The sequence below is a fragment of the Chrysemys picta genome, chromosome 2 (assembly GCF_011386835.1).
Source record: "Chrysemys picta bellii isolate R12L10 chromosome 2, ASM1138683v2, whole genome shotgun sequence".
NCBI classification, from domain to species: Eukaryota; Metazoa; Chordata; order Testudines; family Emydidae; genus Chrysemys; species Chrysemys picta.
This window is the reverse complement of record NC_088792.1, coordinates 13,590,238-13,606,854: the sequence shown is the minus strand read 5'-3', so window position 1 is coordinate 13,606,854 and position 16,617 is coordinate 13,590,238. Positions and strand designations below refer to the sequence as shown.

At 50.2% G+C, this 16,617-nt stretch overlaps 1 protein-coding gene across 2 annotated transcripts; it reads right to left on the bottom strand.

Annotated features, from left to right (window-relative positions):
* Positions 1-6,809: 6,809 nt before the first annotated feature.
* LOC122174637 (zinc finger protein 501-like) lies at positions 6,810-13,805 on the bottom strand. Of its 2 annotated transcripts, none has more exons than XM_042859744.2 (2): positions 13,054-13,805; positions 6,810-8,876 (listed from the first exon to the last, which is right to left on the bottom strand). In XM_042859744.2, the coding sequence occupies exon 2, from the start codon at positions 8,608-8,610 to the stop codon at positions 7,393-7,395; it is 1,218 nt and encodes a 405-aa protein (XP_042715678.1). In that variant the 5' UTR covers positions 8,611-8,876; positions 13,054-13,805; the 3' UTR covers positions 6,810-7,392. The 2 variants fall into 2 exon arrangements, with proteins under 2 accessions (XP_042715678.1, XP_042715679.1); XM_042859745.2 differs by having other exon boundaries at positions 6,810-8,873.
* Positions 13,806-16,617: the final 2,812 nt, after the last annotated feature.

Here is a 16,617-nt window from a genome sequence, read left to right as displayed (position 1 = left end):
AGGCTCCCTGCGGCTGGGCAAGGTCCTGCTGGGAGTTGTAGTCTTTGTGAGGGAGGGCTGGTGCTGCTTGCAGTTTCGATTTGGAGTCTTGGCTTGGTGCTGTGCAGGTGTCAGGGGCTGCAGGGTGGCCAGACAGCAAATGTGAAAAACCGGGACAAGGGGTGGGTGGGTAATAGGAGCCTATATAAGAAAAAGACCCCAAAATCGGGACTGTCCCTATAAAATCAGGACATTTGGTCACGCTAAGGGGCTGGGAATGCGTGTGTTGAATGAGCTGTTTGTGGCTTTGGGTGACACAGAGGGGTGTGAAAAACCTCACTTTGTAGCAAGTTGTTCGGATTTGTTAAACCCCAGCAGTGTGCACAGCGCTGGGCAAAAGACAGAGGCCGGCGCTGTCTCTGCCAAAGGGAATTCAGTTCTTTCGATCGAAGGGTGCGATCCTACCAAGCCTTTCTCCTTACTCCTGTGAGTAATCCCATCAAAGTCACGTGGCTCCTTCCTCGCTCCCAGGTAGCGCTTTTCATCCAGAGAGCTCAAAGCACTTTACAAAGGCTGGTCATCAGTATCATCGTCCCCATTTGACAGATGGGGAAACTGAGGTTAAGTGAGATGGGCAAGTCACCCAGAGCCCAGGTCCTGGGCCTTATCCGCTGGACAAGGCTGGGGCGTTGCATCACAGTGCCACATATACCTAGAACATCATTTCTGAGAAGGGGCTAATCCTAGAAGTCCTAGTACAGTGCTCTGCCCACTAGCCCACGCTGCTTCTCTGGTTTCCAAAATGGCTCCCAGTGCGTGGCAAGACCCCCGTTGATCTCAATGGGCTTTGGAGCAGGCCCTGTGTGGCAAGACAAAACAGCGCAGGCCTGATTGTGCCCCCTTTCCTCACGCTGGTGAGCGCTAGGCCACAGTCCTGCAAGGGCCTTTGCAGGGGCTTTCCAGAAGGATCTGAGCTTCCATTAAATAAGCAAGTTTCTCGTCCTCGTGGTGGCTGAGGAAAGCCTGGAGCAAGCGGGACCGGAAGGCTCAGAAACTGGAAGGCACATAGAAAGACCCCATCATTTTTTCTTTTAAAAAAAATCTCATGATTCTTAAACCGATCTCGTGATTTCCTGAGGCCTGATGCATGCTTGGCACTCGTAATGCTGGCTGCCACCGAAGCCAGGGGGACCACTTGTGTGTAAGTTGCCATCCTTGTGAGTCTGGGTTGTGTAATTACAGCTACAGACGTGGCTGGATGGCCAGAAAGACCTAATGTGTTGCTTTTAATATATGTAATTGGGAGACTAACAGGGAGTGTAACTCAGGGGTCTAATGGCCCAGCTACTGACTTAGAACTCAGAAATCCTGGGTTCTATTCCTAGCCTGCTAAATGGCCTTGGGCCAAGCCATTTCACCTCAAGGGTGTGCATCTGTAAACCAGGGATAGTGGTTCTGACCTCTTCTAAGGCAGTGGTTCTCAAAGTCGGTCCGCCGCTTGTTGAGGGAAAGCCCCTGGTGGGCTGTGCCGGTTTGTTTACCTGCCGCGTCCGCAGGTTCGGCCGATTGCGGCTCCCACTGGCCGCGGTTTGCAGCTCCAGGCCAATGGGGGTTGCGGGAAGCAGCGCGGGCCGAGGGATGTGCTGGCCGCCCTTTCCGCAGCCCCCATTGGCCTGGAGTGGCGAACTGCGGCCAGTGGGAGCCGCGATCGGCCAAACCTGCGGACGTGGCAAGTAAACAAACTGGCCTAGCCCGCCAGGGGCTTTCCCTGAACAAGTGGCGGACCGGTTTTGAGAACCACTGCTCTAAGGCATGTTCAGATCGACAGCTGGAAAAATGCCTGGTGTTACTGATTCCAGTCGGTGTGGTTGCCTTGTATTCCAAGCCAATATTGGTGTGGCTTGGCTTTTTTTGTGCTAATTTCTTCCAGTGCTAGTGATCAGGAGGGATGTGTGGCGGGGACACGTTTTGAGACAGAATTATGATTTTTAAGTTGGTGGTGTGCCTTTAACGAAAATGGGGATCAGCTGGTAGGAAAGGCTCCAATCATTTGCTTTCTTCTCTTGTTAACGACTCCACGTACCCTTTGTATGAAATACTTTTGCCAAAGTTCTCTGTTTCCTTTTCATTCCCTAATTTTGGACCATGCATTCTGGAGTTATTTCAAACAAACAAACAACCCCCCAACTAGAATTGACTCATTTCTATCGAACGTTTCCGTGATCTCAGGGGAAGGATGTTTTGGTTTGAGAGCACAGGGCTCCTGATGCCAGCCGCCACTGCCCACTTCTTAAATTTTCAAACAAACACCATTGTGTTTTCTTCCTTCCTGGTGCACGTGCTTGGAAGGCGCTCCCCATAACCACCCACAAAGCTACCTCATTGTCTTCCTTCAACTTGCTCCTCCAAACTCTCCTAAGCCCCTTGGGATAGACGACTTGTACTTCCCCATACTGGCGGGGCACAATCTAAAGAGGAGGACACACACGTGACTGCCCCATGTGTCTCCTCTGCCCAGTGACCCCCCCACCCTGCACCCAGCCTGGGACCACGGTGCTCTCCTCACCCCAAGTTACCTGTGGTGGGGTGGCCTCCGACTCGCTCAGCCCGTCCCTGGCAGCTGGGGTGGCAGTGGGCTGAGCTCTGACCCCTAACCTCCCGGCATACTCAGCCTCTGTCCCCAGCATTGAGCCCAGGCAGGGAGTGGGCCACCGTTGCCTCCCAGCCAGGTCCTTTCTGTCAGAAGTGGCTCCATCCTGCTCCCCGCCTGGCTGCCAGGGAGACCGGTTGAACATGCTGGGGGGGGGCAGACGCAGGGAGAGAAGGACAGAGCCCCTCTCTCTCCCTGGCAGGCCAATTTGGGGGTGCATTTGACCCCCCATGCCTCCCCTATGTGCTGCTTCGTCTTTTCATTCTGTGCTTGTACAGCTCCTAGCACAGTGGGGTCCTGGTCCATGAGTAGGGTTCCTAGGTGCCACTGTCATACAAATAATAATAATAATTAATAATCAGAAGAGGTGGCTTCCGTGCCTCACTCTGACACACACATCCTGGGTGATCTTGTGCAGAGCCAATTCCAAGCCTCAGTTTCCCCCACCTGTAAAACTGCTGCGTGACCTTGGACAAGTCATTGTATGTGGTCTGTGCCTGTTTTCCCACCTGTAGGGGAACTAAGGCCCAGAGAGTAAAAATGACTTCCCTAAAGTCACAAAGAAAGTTGGGGACAGGGAGGAATTGAACCTAGAGCTGGTGACCCAGTTCTTTTAGCAAAGATGAAATCCCTGGAGTGACACCGCTGTAAAACTCATGTGAGTGCAGAACCATGATCAGAGAAAACGGTTTATTGTTCCTCTGACGTACCTCCAGCCTTTCCCCTTCCTTCGTGACTTAGAGTCTTGAAATCTGCTATCACCCCTTTTGCTGTATGATGCTACCCTCTAATGCAAGAATAGCCTTCCTGTGCCACAGTCCCCAGTCCGACTCCACGCCAGGGAAAATAGCAGCTTCGCCTGTCTATGCTGGGAGTTTGCATTGGTGCAGTGACGCTGGTCCCAGGCCACCAACGGCTGTACAAGGGCAAATCCCCAGTATAGAAAAGGCCCTTGTATAATGCTCCTAGCAGTGTGAGTAGAGCAGTCTGATTAAGTGGCATTTTTACACCTGCTTTGGACAGGTGTAAATGCCTAGCCAGTGAAGAACTAGGCCTGTCGTCTTTCCCTCTGCTGGCTTCTCAACCGGGCAGCAGCCATCACAGATCAGCGTATGCACGGAGTGCCTGGAAGGGAGTGGGGGGTGAATGCAGTTTCAGTTCTTCCATTTTTGTTTCAAGCTGGCCAGCACATTCTGAGGATATTTTTTGCCCCCCTGAGTCACAATCACACACACAGCACAGGCTGTACCAGCAAGAGCTGCATTAGGCCTGGTCTACACTGGAAAGTTATACCGGTATCACTCTGTTGGACAGGGTGGTTTTTTGTACCAATATAGTGATGCCAGTACAGCACCCCTGGTGTGGACGCAGTTAAACCGGCATAAAGGTACCTTCTACTGGTGTAGTTTATTCCCCTTTCCATATGGGAATAGCTATAGTGGTATAAAGCACGATTATACCAAAATGACTGCGTCCTCCTCACTAGGTCATACTGCAATAACTATACCAGTATTTGCCAAAAGAACAGGAGTACTTGTGGCACCTTAGAGACGAACAAATTTATTTGAGCATAAGCTTTCGTGGGCTACAGCCCACTTCATCGGATGCATAGAATGGAATATATAGTAAGGAGATATATATACACATACAGAGAACATGAAAAGGTTGGAGTTGCCCTACCACTCTAAGAGGCTAATTAATTAAGATAGAGACTGGGAATCAGGGCAGGATTTTTGCCGCCCAAAGCAAAAACAATTTTGGCTGCCCCCCCCCGCCCCCCGTTCTTTAATTACCCCACCCCCGGCCCCGCCTCAACTCCGCCCCTTCCCCAAATCCCCAGCCCTGCCTCCTCCCCCCAGGCTCTCAAGCCTAGGAGGGAGGGAGGGGGAGAAGCGGCGCCCGCGTCGTGGCCACTCGGAGTCTCCCCCTCCCTCCCAGGTTTGAGAGCCTGGGAGGGAGGGGTAGACTCTGAATGGCCGCGGCGCGGGCGCCGCTTCTCCCCCTCCCACGGGGAGCAGCGGCGCGCGAAACGGCCGGTCGGGATCTCCCCCTCCCTCCCAGGTTTGAGAGCCTGGGAGGGAGGGGGAGACCCTGAGCCGCTGCAGCGCGCGAAACATCTGATTCGCGCGCCGCTGCTCCCCCTCCCTCCCAGGCTTCAGAGCCTGGGAGGGAGGGGGAGGAGCGGCGCGCGAATCAGCTGTTTCGCGCGCCGTGGCAGCAGCAGCGGAGGTGAGCTAGGGCGGCCGGGGCACATTTTTAGTGGCGGCATTCTGGCACCGGCCATGCCGCCCCTAAAAATTGCCGCCCCAAGCACCAGCTTGTTTTGCTGGTGCCTAGAGCCGGCCCTGCTGGGAATGGCTGAGCCATTACACACATTGAATCTATATCTCCATGTTAAGTATCCTCACACCTTCTTGTCAAACTGTCTGGAATGGGCCATCTTGATTATCGCTACAAAAGTTTTTTTCTCCTGATAATTGCTCATCTTAATTAATTAATTCATTCTCTTGCATCTGAAGAAGTGAGGTTCTTACCCACGAAAGCTTATGCTCCCAATACTTCTGTTAGTCTTAAAGGTGCCACAGGACCCTCTGTTACTTAATTAATTAGCCTCTTAGAGTTGGTATGGCAACTTCCACCTTTTCATGTTCTCTGTATGTATATATATCTTCTCACTGTATGTTCCATTCTATGCATCCGATGAAGTAGGCTGTAGCCCACGAAAGCTTATGTCAAATACATTTGTTAGTCTCTAAGGTGCCACAAGTACTCCTGTTCTTTTTGCGGATACAGACTAACATGTCTGCTACTCTTATACCAGTATTGTTCACACAACACAACTTGGACAAGGTCTAAGACAGGAACCTGGGAATGTTTATTAGAAAAGCCCCTTTCTTTTGCAAGTGGTGTTGCATGAGCTGAGGTTTGCACAAAGCTGGCTGTGGGAGAGGCTTAAGGATTGCCAAAAGGGTTGGAAGCATACAGTAGGGTTACCATACGTCCTCTTTTTCCCGGACATGTCCGGCTTTTCGGCAGTCAAACCCCCGTCCGGGGGGAACTGCCAAAAAGCCGAACATGTCCGGGAAAATGGCGGCTCTGCTCCTCCCCGACTCTTCGGCTCTGTTTAAGAGCCGGGCTGCCCGAGCGCTACCGGCTTCGGGCAGCCCCCGTGCCTCCAGACCCTGCGCCCCCAGCCGGGCACTTCCCTGCCCGGGCTCCAGCTGCGCTGGGGAAGCGCCGGCTGGGGGCGCAGGGTCTGGGGGCTGCCCGGCAAACCCTGAAGCCAGGTAGCGCTGGGGCAGCCCTTTCCCCCTGGCTGGGAGTGGGAGGGAGCGGAGTTAGGGCGGGGAAGGGGTGGAGTTGGGGCGGGGCTAGGGGTGGGGAAATGGGCGGGGCCAGGGCCCGTGGGGGGTCCTCTTTTTTTATTTATGAGATATGGTAACCCTAGCATACAGTGTAACCTGATGGAAGGATCTGTTTGGAAAATTGTCTTTCTCAGTTACCCTAACAACATTTAGGTTCCTAAATCAGTGCATGGAAGCCAAATGGCTGATCTTGTGCAACCTGCTTGCTAGGCATTTTAATGCAAAGAGAGGACAGCTTTAGCGATACTGGCTCTAACTGGCACTGCTGTGAGGGCTAGTGGAATGAGTAGGAAGGTAGATCATAGAATCCTAGAATGTCAGGGTTGGAAGGGACCTCAGGAGGTCATGTAGTCCAACCCCCTGCTCAAAGCAGGACCAATCCCCAACTAAATCATGCTACCAGTTGCAGAGTTCCAATCCCAGCTCTCTTGCTAAGGAGCTTTGGATAATTTTCAAAAGCCAGGGCAGGTGCCAATAGCGATTTGGGGCCCCATCCAAGGGACTCCGGTAGGATTTGGGGTGACCAAGGGATTTTTAAAGGTGGGTTTTGGACACGCCTTGTACCCAGTGCTCTGTGGTGTTTTCAGGAGGGCCCATGCAAATTCCTTGGGTGCTCAGGTCTAGGCAGAAACATCCACTAGGTGCATATTGGTATATGTCAATCAGCAGACAGCACACGCTAATGAGGCCTGGACATCCACTGGGGAGCTGTATGAAGGAGGGCTATTTTCAGACACATCTGGAAAGTGGCATGAATGATAGGGTTTGGGGCAGGTGCAGGCGGTGTGGGAAATGACACCAAGAACAAGGGCGGCAAGAGAAAACCAACTATGTGGGCCCAGAAGCTAACACCATATATTAAACAAAGACACCCTCCTTCCTCCACCAAGGAAGCGTTGGTGGGAAAGTTTCTCAAGAACCTCTCTGCCAATGCAGAGAAGAGGCTGTGCGCTCAGACTGTACCTCCAGGTAGGAGCCATGGCATGAACCTGAATATTTAGTCACCCCAGGCCTGACCCCCAACCTTGCGTCTCAAGCAGCCATGGTGTCTAGGGACCAACGTGTTTTCTAACAGACTGCAGAGTGTCACCTTGATTCCTTCAGAGGGAGGGACAGTGCTGCTGTCACCTACTTCTCCTCCTCCTCCGTTCTCCTCTAATTCTCCCTCCAAAAGCAATGCACAGATTGATTATTTATTACCGTGCAAGAAAAACACAAATGAAAACAGCGGCAAGGACCCAGCCCATGCTCTTTGCCCTCTGCTGGATTTTCAGGTATTTTAGACTCCATGGCAGCTGAAGAGAGAGAGCAGCCTCCGGGGAGCTTCTGAGCACCTCCTACAAGTGACACGGAGGAAATCTGCATTGCAACTCAACGTCCCCCACCCCACCCCTAGTGCTAGAGTGGGACCTGCATTATCTCATAGACCACGGTGAGGTTTTCTGCTACCACCACCGCATAAGGCCTGTCGTTGACGTGGATCTCTTGGTGCCTGTTGAGGCTTGATTTGCGGGTGAAGTTCTTCCCGCATTTGGTGCACACGTGGGGCCTTTCCCCGGCGTGGCTCAGCTGGTGCCTCTTCAGGTGCCTGATGGCACTGTAGCTCTCCCCGCACTCAGTGCATATGTACGGCCCCTCCCGCGTGTGGATCAGCTGGTGTCTCATGAGGTTGGCCTTCTGGCTGAAGCTCTTGCTGCACTGAGGACAGGTGTAGGGCTCCTCCCTGGTGTGGATTCTCTGGTGCGTGATCAGGGTGATCTTCTGCCGGAACCCCTTCCCGCACTCGCTGCATGCAAAGGGCCGCTCCCCCGTGTGGGTCCGGCGGTGCGTGATGAGCTGGGACTTGTCGATGAAGCTCTTCCCGCAGTCAGCGCATTTAAAGGGCCGCTCCCCCGTGTGGATCCTCTGGTGGATGATGATGTTGGACTTCTGGGTAAAGCGCTTGCCGCACTCGGCGCACTTGTACGGCCGCTCCCCCGTGTGGATCCTCTCGTGCTGGGCGAGCTGGGACCTCACAAAGAAGCTCTTCTGGCACTGGCTGCACCTGAACGGCCTCTCGTCCCGGTGGGTGCGCTGATGCTTGGTGAGGTTGCCTTTCTTGCTGAACTTCTTCCCACACTCAGAGCACACGTGAGTCCGCTTTCTCCTCAGGCCTCCCCTTGGGGCGCAGAGTGCTCCCTGGTGGCTTTCCTCAACTTCCAGGCCAGGGGATGGTTCCGCTTCTGTGGTGCTTGTCTTGTGTCTTATGAGATCTCCTGTCAGATTTCCCTCACACCCCTTGGGTTCCTGTGGGCCTTGTCTTCTGAGAGGTCTCTGATGGGCTGTGAGATCTCCTGTTGCTGTTGGATTTCCCTCACGCCCACTGGCTTCCTCAGGGCCCTGTCTCCTGTGAGGTCTCCGATGGGCTGTGAGATTCCCCTTCTTAACAAAGCGTTTCCCACATTTGGCATACTCATTTGCTCTCTCTCCCGGCTGCATGGTACTTTTCTCATCTCCATCACGCTTGCCATGCCGGGCTCTCCGGTGGGCTGTCAGATCTACCATCTGATCAATGCTTTCCCCATATTTGGTGCATGGCCCCAGTCTCTCTGGTGCGTCTAGTTTAAGGATTTCCATTGTACCGCTGCTCTGCTCCCAGGTTGCCCTGGCGGACCAGGCCGCTGGGCTGTTATGGAAGCTTCATTCGCAGGGAATGGGTGTGTCACATCTGTTTTCGGCTGGGTTTTGCTCTTTCTTGGCTTTATCCTGACTCATGAAGATTTTTACCTCGCCTTGGCATGCTCCCACTTCTCCTTCCTCATTTTGTTTCCTGAGGGGGCTCCCGTTTTTAGTCCTCTCCTCCGGATGCTTCTCCTTATTTGAAACCGTTGGGCTTTCATCTGCTGGATGAACAATAAAATACAATCAGGCATTAGTTCAGAGGCTGATGACAGAAGAAAGGCCATAGTCAGGGCTTTTAATTTTGGAGAAAATCTTGGAATGATCACAGCTAAGTTGAAGCCCAGGAGCTGGGGGCATTGTTATGTAAAGCTTAGAGCAGGGGACTAAGTCTCAGGACTTCTGGTCCTGAGGGGGCCATCTTGGCCGCTGGCTTGCTTGTGACCGTGGCAGTTAATTTATGCTTCAGGTACTTCTGCTTCCCCATCTGTGAGCTAGACAACACAGACAGAGGGTGGGAGAAAGGCGAAATCACTATCCCTATGTGGTAGATAGAGAACAGAGGCACAGAAAGATTGAAGGATGAAATCCCGGCCTGTAGTGGGGTGAACACCCACTCCAGCCCTGAAGGGGTTGGAAAAGCTCTGCAGAGGGCTGGGGCTGTGAAAGGGAGCAAAACCCTGGCTGATTGGGGGAAGTGGCTGAAGCTGGGCCACGTCCAATCAGGCCTCAGCTGGCCCTGTATAAGACGCTGGGAGCCAGGAGCTCAAGAGTCTGTTTGTAGAAGGAGAAGGACCTGGCTGCAGGGAGCTAGACACAGAGTACCTGAGTGGAGCAGGGCTGGGGAAAGGCAGAGGAGCTGGGGAGCTCCTGCCTGGAAAGCCCCAGGCTGTGGCCTAGCATAAGGCCAAGAGGTACTGGGGGTTGCAGGGGGCACCCCAAGGGGTAGGCAAAGGCAGCAGGTCCAAACCCCTTTGCCTATGATGAGTGGCTGATACTGCAGTCTGCTCTAGTGAATGGGGCTAGATGGAGACTGGGCAGTAGCCAAAAGTGGGGATAGTGGGTTGGGGGTTCCCCAGGGAGGGGAGACCCAGATTGGTGGGGTACTGCCAGGGGGCAGCACCCCAGTTAAAGGGGCATGGGGGTCCAGGGAGGGACACGGGGCCAGAGGACAGGCGGATCACCGGCCTGCAAAGGGCGCTCCTGGCTGGAAAAAGAGCTAATTCCCAGAAGTCACCAGCAGGAGGCGCCACAGGGGTGAGTCTGCACATCTACACGACCCTACTGAAGTTAATGGGGGTTGGCTTCAATAGAGTCACGAGTCACACAGTTGGCGTGTGGCAGAACTGGGAACTGAGGCTGGAACCCCAGCCCATTACTGTAACCACAGGTCCATATTCCTCTGCCACGACATCAGTGTTTACTAGTGAAGAAAAAGTCCGTGATTCTGATTCACTTACTCCTGATTTCTGCTGGTGGAACTCCTTTAGGAGGTCCTGGAGTTACACTTATATGAAAATGATGTGAGTCCAGAATCAGCCGCAGAGAGAACAGCTTCTATTGCCTTTGGCCTACCCACCAGCCTTCCCCTTTCCCTAATTCCCATTCAAACAAGGATATTACCCATCATTATTACAATAAGGTTTGTTTTTTATTTCATTTTCAGGTGTTGGGGCTGCTTGTTTTCATAGCCTGTGTCCATTCCTTGCTGTTCCTGCTCTGACCTGCTGATCTGATGAGAGCAGGACGAGAGATTGTAACAGACTCTGCCACATCCAGTTTTTCCTCTCTCTAGCACAAACCCTGGTACACATGGAAGTGTGCGACCAGTTACTCGTGCCAAAAAGCAACTGGGCAGTCTTCTTTGTTCACCCATTTTAAATCACATCCTTTGGAAATGGTTAAAGCCAAACTCATGTCAAGGATGAATTTGGCCCATTGACTTTGAGGGTCTCGTTGCACTACAAAAAGAAATGGCCACTAGGCCATCTGTGTTTCAATGGAGTGGAAATAGGGTTGACTAACTATCTGAAGGAAAAGTGCTTTAAACTAGACTTGATCTGCCTATGGACTAAAACACTGTTCCCTAACACTGCTAGAGAACCAAGAAATGCATATGCTAGAATACAGTGCAGTGCAGATGGGCATTTAAACAGGACGGAGCATGGCCAGCCCCTAAGGTGTGGTGAGGCCACTTTGCACTGCACCTCTGATGCATTCTGGCCCTCAAACCAGTGTAGCCAGACAAGGGAGGATGAGTATGGAGGCCTGGCCAGAGGAAAGAGGGAGTGGCCTGGGTGCCATGTTCCTTGCTGATTCCTGGCTGCATCTGGCCCCTAGGAATGAGTGGCAGTTGGTATAATGTAGATTTGCACTGCACTGAATACTTGCTCTGTCCTTTGCTCTTTGCACAACAACAACATGAAGACACCACAAGGGCACAGGTGGGACCCAAATAAGGATTTTTACTAAATATGCCAGGCATGGCTACATACACATTGTTGCTCTGGCTGGTTTCTGGCACCTTCTAACACCGAGAACACAATCAGCGCCACTGGAGGGTTCACGCTGCCCTGCTTTTACATGCTGTAGTACTCCTGGGCCATAGTGAAGTTCCTGGGTAAAGAGTTAGGACCCAGTCCTGCAAACACACATGGCTGGTCTTAACTTTATTCCCATGAGTAGCCCCAGTGATTTCAGGATCCAGGCCTGAAGGGACAACTCGGTGACAGCTGCGGAAGAGAGCGAATGATAATGACAATCGGTAATAATGAAGAAAGGATAGAACAAGAAGCAATGGGTTTAAACTGCAGCAAGGGAGGTCTAGGTTGGACATTAGGAAAAAGTTCCTAACTGTCAGGGTGGTTAAACACGGGAATAAATTGCCTAGGGAGATTGTGGAATCTCCATCTGTGGAGATATTTAAGAGTAGGTTAGATAAATGTCTATCAGGGATGGTCTAGACAGTATTTGGTCCTGCCATCCGGGCAGGGGACTGGACTCGATGACCTCTCGTGGTCCCTTCCAGTCCTAGAATCTATGAATCTAAGAATGAGGATGACTTAAAGCACAACCACGTATTGTGATGCCGGCATAAAAATTGAGTCTTGCTTTAAAATCCAAACACCTACAAACACTTTGCTTCACTGACATTGTCATAGACATAACCATTCTTCATAGTCTATAGGGCTCTGATTCATTAAAGCACATGCTAAAGTTTAAAGGCTTGTTTACCTGGGGAAATTAGCAGAATGATAGCAGTATACTTATACCCTTATAGCGAGGTCAGTATAACTCCTTTTGTGGACACTCCTATTCCGGAATAAAAGTGACATTATGCTGGTACAATAGACATAATTATATAGCTGTCGTTCTTCTGGTCAATTTCCTATGTAGATAAACCCTAAGCATGTGAGCAGCTCTATTGAAGTCAATGGGACTCCTGTGCCTAATGTTAAGCATAGGCTTAAGTGCTTTTCTGGATCAGGGACCTTATGAATTATCCAACAAATACCCATCGTTAACAATAACACTTTTCATATTCAATACACTGATGATCTAGTGCAGTGGCAATGAATTTAAGATGGCAAGTTAAATAAATAGTGTAAGAGAATGTAACCGGGCTCAGTGCTGCCATCAGAGAGAAACTGCTCTGTGTCTCAGCATCAGATAACGAGCTGATGATCTAAGATAAATACACTCACACATCTACATGCGCACACACAACCAGGATATGAGCCACAACACATGGCCTCATCACGTCAGTTTGGGCCCATTATTTTCATACAGTTTTTAAAATTAAACACAGACGATTATTTTCTTTGACATGGAGCAACTTTGACGTGTCAGTTGTTAAATAAAAGGACCTTCAAACATAAAAGATTTTGGTCCCATTCTGCTCATCAGCAAATATCCCTGTATATCTTGTAAATTCATCAGCTGTGAACATATTGTCCCCAGTGCTTGGGTTTAAAGAAACAAGCAGGTGGCACCCAAAAGAATACATAGTTGATTCTGATCAAAGAGGGAGCGTTAACATCAATAACTGCTAGAAATATAATATTAAGTTGATCAGAAATTTTTCCACCTATGAAACAAGCTTTCATAGAATAGAATATCAGAGTTGGAAGGGACCTCAGGAGGTCATCTAGTCCAACCCACTGCTCAAAGCAGGGCTAATCCCCAGACAGATTTTTACCCCAGTTCCCTAAATGGCCCCCTCAAGGTTTGAGCTCACAACTCTGGGTTTAGTAAGCCAATGCTCAAACCACTGAGCTATCCCTCCCCGCTTCATCCTAGTTTTTTCAGTCTCTAGTGATGAAACTTGGCCCATATACAGACACAAAAAACGTTCACTGATGCTATCTTAGCTGTGGGAAAACATCCCCGACAGGCATTTACCTTTTGTTCTCTAAGAATTAGTCAGATGAGGATTTTTCGGTCAGAGGTAACTTGGCAACTAACGCAGAGTCCAGACCTCTCGCTTTTTGTCACCCAAACACACTGTGGCTCTGCCTATCAGTTATTCTCCTCCAAATGTCTGCTGTGCTGACTCACAGGAAGTCTGTGTCAGGGCTCTAAAAGCTACCGGGGAAAGGGTAAAACACAAGGCAGAGAAACAAAGCCGGGAGAGAGAAAGAGGCTGGGAAATGCTGGTGGAGTTGGAAAACAGCTGGCATACGGGCAGAGCTGACGCACCCTGGCATTGCCAGCCCCATCCGTTCTCCTGAGGATGCCATCAACATTAGCTCACCCTGGGCATTAGCTGCACCGCTCCTATTCTAGGGGATTTGCAGTGCCTTGCTGGGAGTTGTAGTCCTCCTGAGTGAGCAGCAAACAATGACTAACGTTTCTTTTTAAAATGAGTCGCCTGCTTTGAATACAGCTATTAGTCCCTTGGGCGGAACATTTAGCCTGACCTCACGGGAGCGGTAATTAAGAGCAACTGCTGCAGAGATTTGGGAGAATTTTTTCCAGGAACACTTTCCCTTTATTCTGGGGGCATGTGGCAAGGCAGCGAGGCGGAGGAGTTGGTCAGGCTGCATGTGGTTGACCTGTACATGGAAGATGCACCACGCTGTGTAATAAACAAAGTCCTGGTCCAGCTACTTAATCATGCCAACAAACTTTGATTTCCATCTTCTCCTTAATTCTTATGTTGCTGCTGTTAGGGCTACCTGCTGGGAGGTTCATCAGAAACAAAATGTAGCTCCTGATTGGGACTAACACTCCTAGCTTGGGACAGAATCGGTGTTCTGGTTGTTGTCAGCTTGGAGGGCAGAGCTGGTCAGCCAGCTTGCAAGTTAGTGTGACAAACGCAGAGACACAATTTGCAGGCCCTTTGTGCCTGCCGGGGTGTGCAGAAGCCATCCCTAGCCTGGCAGGAAGGAGTTAATACTTTTGGCCTCGGAAAAGCGGCAGCTGGTTGCAATCAGTGCAAGGGCATTTAGGAGTGGCCAGGGGCCTGCCTGTGGGGACTAGCTAAAGCAGGGGAGGAAGGTGCCGCACTGCAGGGCAGCAGAAAGCTGAACTGGCAGGGAAAGCCATAGTAGACAAGGCTTTGGTGTGAGGACAGGGAAAGCCAAGGGGATTGTGATGAGCCAGGGAAGAGAGATCAGTTAGAGGCTCTGGTGGGATGAGCTGGTGAATTCTGGAGGCTGCGAAGTCTCTGGGAGAGCCGGGATGCGAGGGTGGAGGGTGAATGCTCCCTATGGGGGCATGACCCTGGGAGGGGAGCTGCTCATTTGACACACAGCCACTGTGTGGAGATGGCTTTCCTCAAAGAAGGGAAACTGAGGCACAGCAGTGTAGCCAGGAAGGGAGGCCCAGCAAAACAGGAAAACAACTGCCCCACTGCAAATCTCAGCAGCACACAGTACAGGTGCACAATGGAAATAGAATGGACGTACTGGGCTACACATAATGAATTGCTGCACAGTTCATGATAATATTTGAATGCTGGGTTTGAGAGAGTGTGTTTGAGAGAGAGGGGTCAGGGAGGGGAGGAGATGAGAGAGGGAACCCCCTTATGGGCAACAGTTAAAACACTGGAAAATATTCCACCAACTTCCCTAACTCACACACCAGGTAATCCTATATGGGAGGAACAATTCATTATATTAATAATAAACGTAGTAGGTTTAGTGCATGTATTTTACACATAAGGCGTATTACGTATCTGTTTGGAGGGATGGAATGAAAATTGCCCGTGTGTGTATATGTATATTGAGCTGGTTAGAAAATAGCTTCTCTCTTTCTCCCCCCTTCGGTATAATTTTGACTTTTCATTGAAAAAACAAAAACATGAAAACCACAGGAAAGTTCAGTGGTAAGATTGTTGTTCAGCCCTAATATCTCTCGCACACATTTTCAATCTGTACCCCCAAAATCTTCTCAATGACGTTGGAGTGGGAGAAGATTTTGGGGGTACAGATTGAAAATGTGTGCGAGAGATATTAGGGCTTCAATGAAACTTTTTGATGCTTCCGAGACGGCATTTCAAAATGAATGGTAGTGTTTCCTTTCAAAATGCCCATTTAAAATTAAATATTCTGAATGGATACTTTGTTTCAGTTGAAAATGCTGAAATGTTGCATTTTGAGGCTTCCACACGTTTTTTTGGAACGTTTCATTCTGTGAAAATGTGATATTTTGGCTTTTCATCCCAATTCAGGATGAAAACAAATGTTGTAAGAGCAGCATTTTCCCTGGGATAGAAATTAAATTTTTTGACCAGCTCTATCATTACGCTCCTGGGTAGTCCCACTGATTTCACTGGGTTGAGGCCTACGAGTTGTCCCTGCATCCACAGAGTTATATATTCCAAGGCCAGAAGGGACCACTGTGGTCATCTAGTCTGATCTCCGAGGGCAGATCTTTTAAGAAAACAGCCAATCTTGATTTAACAGTGGTCAGTGATGGAGACTCCGTCACAACCTTTGGTAAATTGTTCCAATGGTTAATTACTCTCACTGTTAAAATTGTCTTATGTCCAGTCTGAATTTGTCTAGCGTCAACTACCAGCCATTGGATTGTGTTAGATCTTTTTCTGCTAGACCGAAGAGCCCATTATTAAATATTTGTTCCCATATAGATACTTATAGACTGTGATCAAGTCATCTCTTAACCTTCTCTTGGATAGACTCAAATAACTCAATCACGATAGGGCATGTTTTCTAATCCTTTAAACATGTTTGTGGCTCTTCTCTGAACCCTCTCAAATTTGTCAACTTCCTTCTTGAATTGTGGGCACCAGAACTGGAAACTATTCCAGCACCTGCGCCAAATACAGAAGTGAATTAACCTCTCGACTCCTACTCGAATTTCCCCTGTTTATGCATCCCGGGATCACATTAGCTCCTTTGGTCACCATGTTGCATTGGGAGCTCATGTTCAGCTGAAAAGGACGCGGGGATTACAGTGGACGAGAAGCTGGATATGAGTCAGCAGTGTGCCCTTGTTGCCAAGAAGGCTAACGCATATTGGGCTGTATTAGTAGGAGCACTGCCAGCAGATCGAGGGGCATGATCATTCCCCTCTATTCAGCACTGGTGAGGCCACACCTGGAGTATTGCGTCCAGTTTTGGTCCCCCCACTACAGAAGGGATGTGGACAAATTGGAGAAAGTCCAGCGGAGGGTAAGAAAAATGATTAGGGGGCTGGGGCACATGACTTACGAGGAGAGGCTGAGGTTATTTAGTCTGCAGAAGAGAAGAGTGAGGGGGGATTTGATAGCAGCCTTCAACTACCTGAAGGGGAGTTCCAAAGAGGATGGAGCTAGGCTGTCCTCAGTGGTGGCAGATGACAAAACAAGAAGCAATGGTCTCAAGTTGCAGTGCGAGAGGTCTAGGTTGGATATTAGGAAAAAACTATTTCACTAGGAGGGTGGTGAAGCACTGGAATGGGTTACCTAGGGGGGTGGTGGTATCTCCATCCTTAGAGGTTTTTAAGGCCCAGCTTGACAAA

Excerpts from the sequence above, each read along its gene's own strand:
- LOC122174637 (XM_042859744.2), bottom strand. The coding sequence starts at position 8,610 with ATGGAAATCCTTAAACTAGACGCACCAGAGAGACTGGGGCCATGCACC.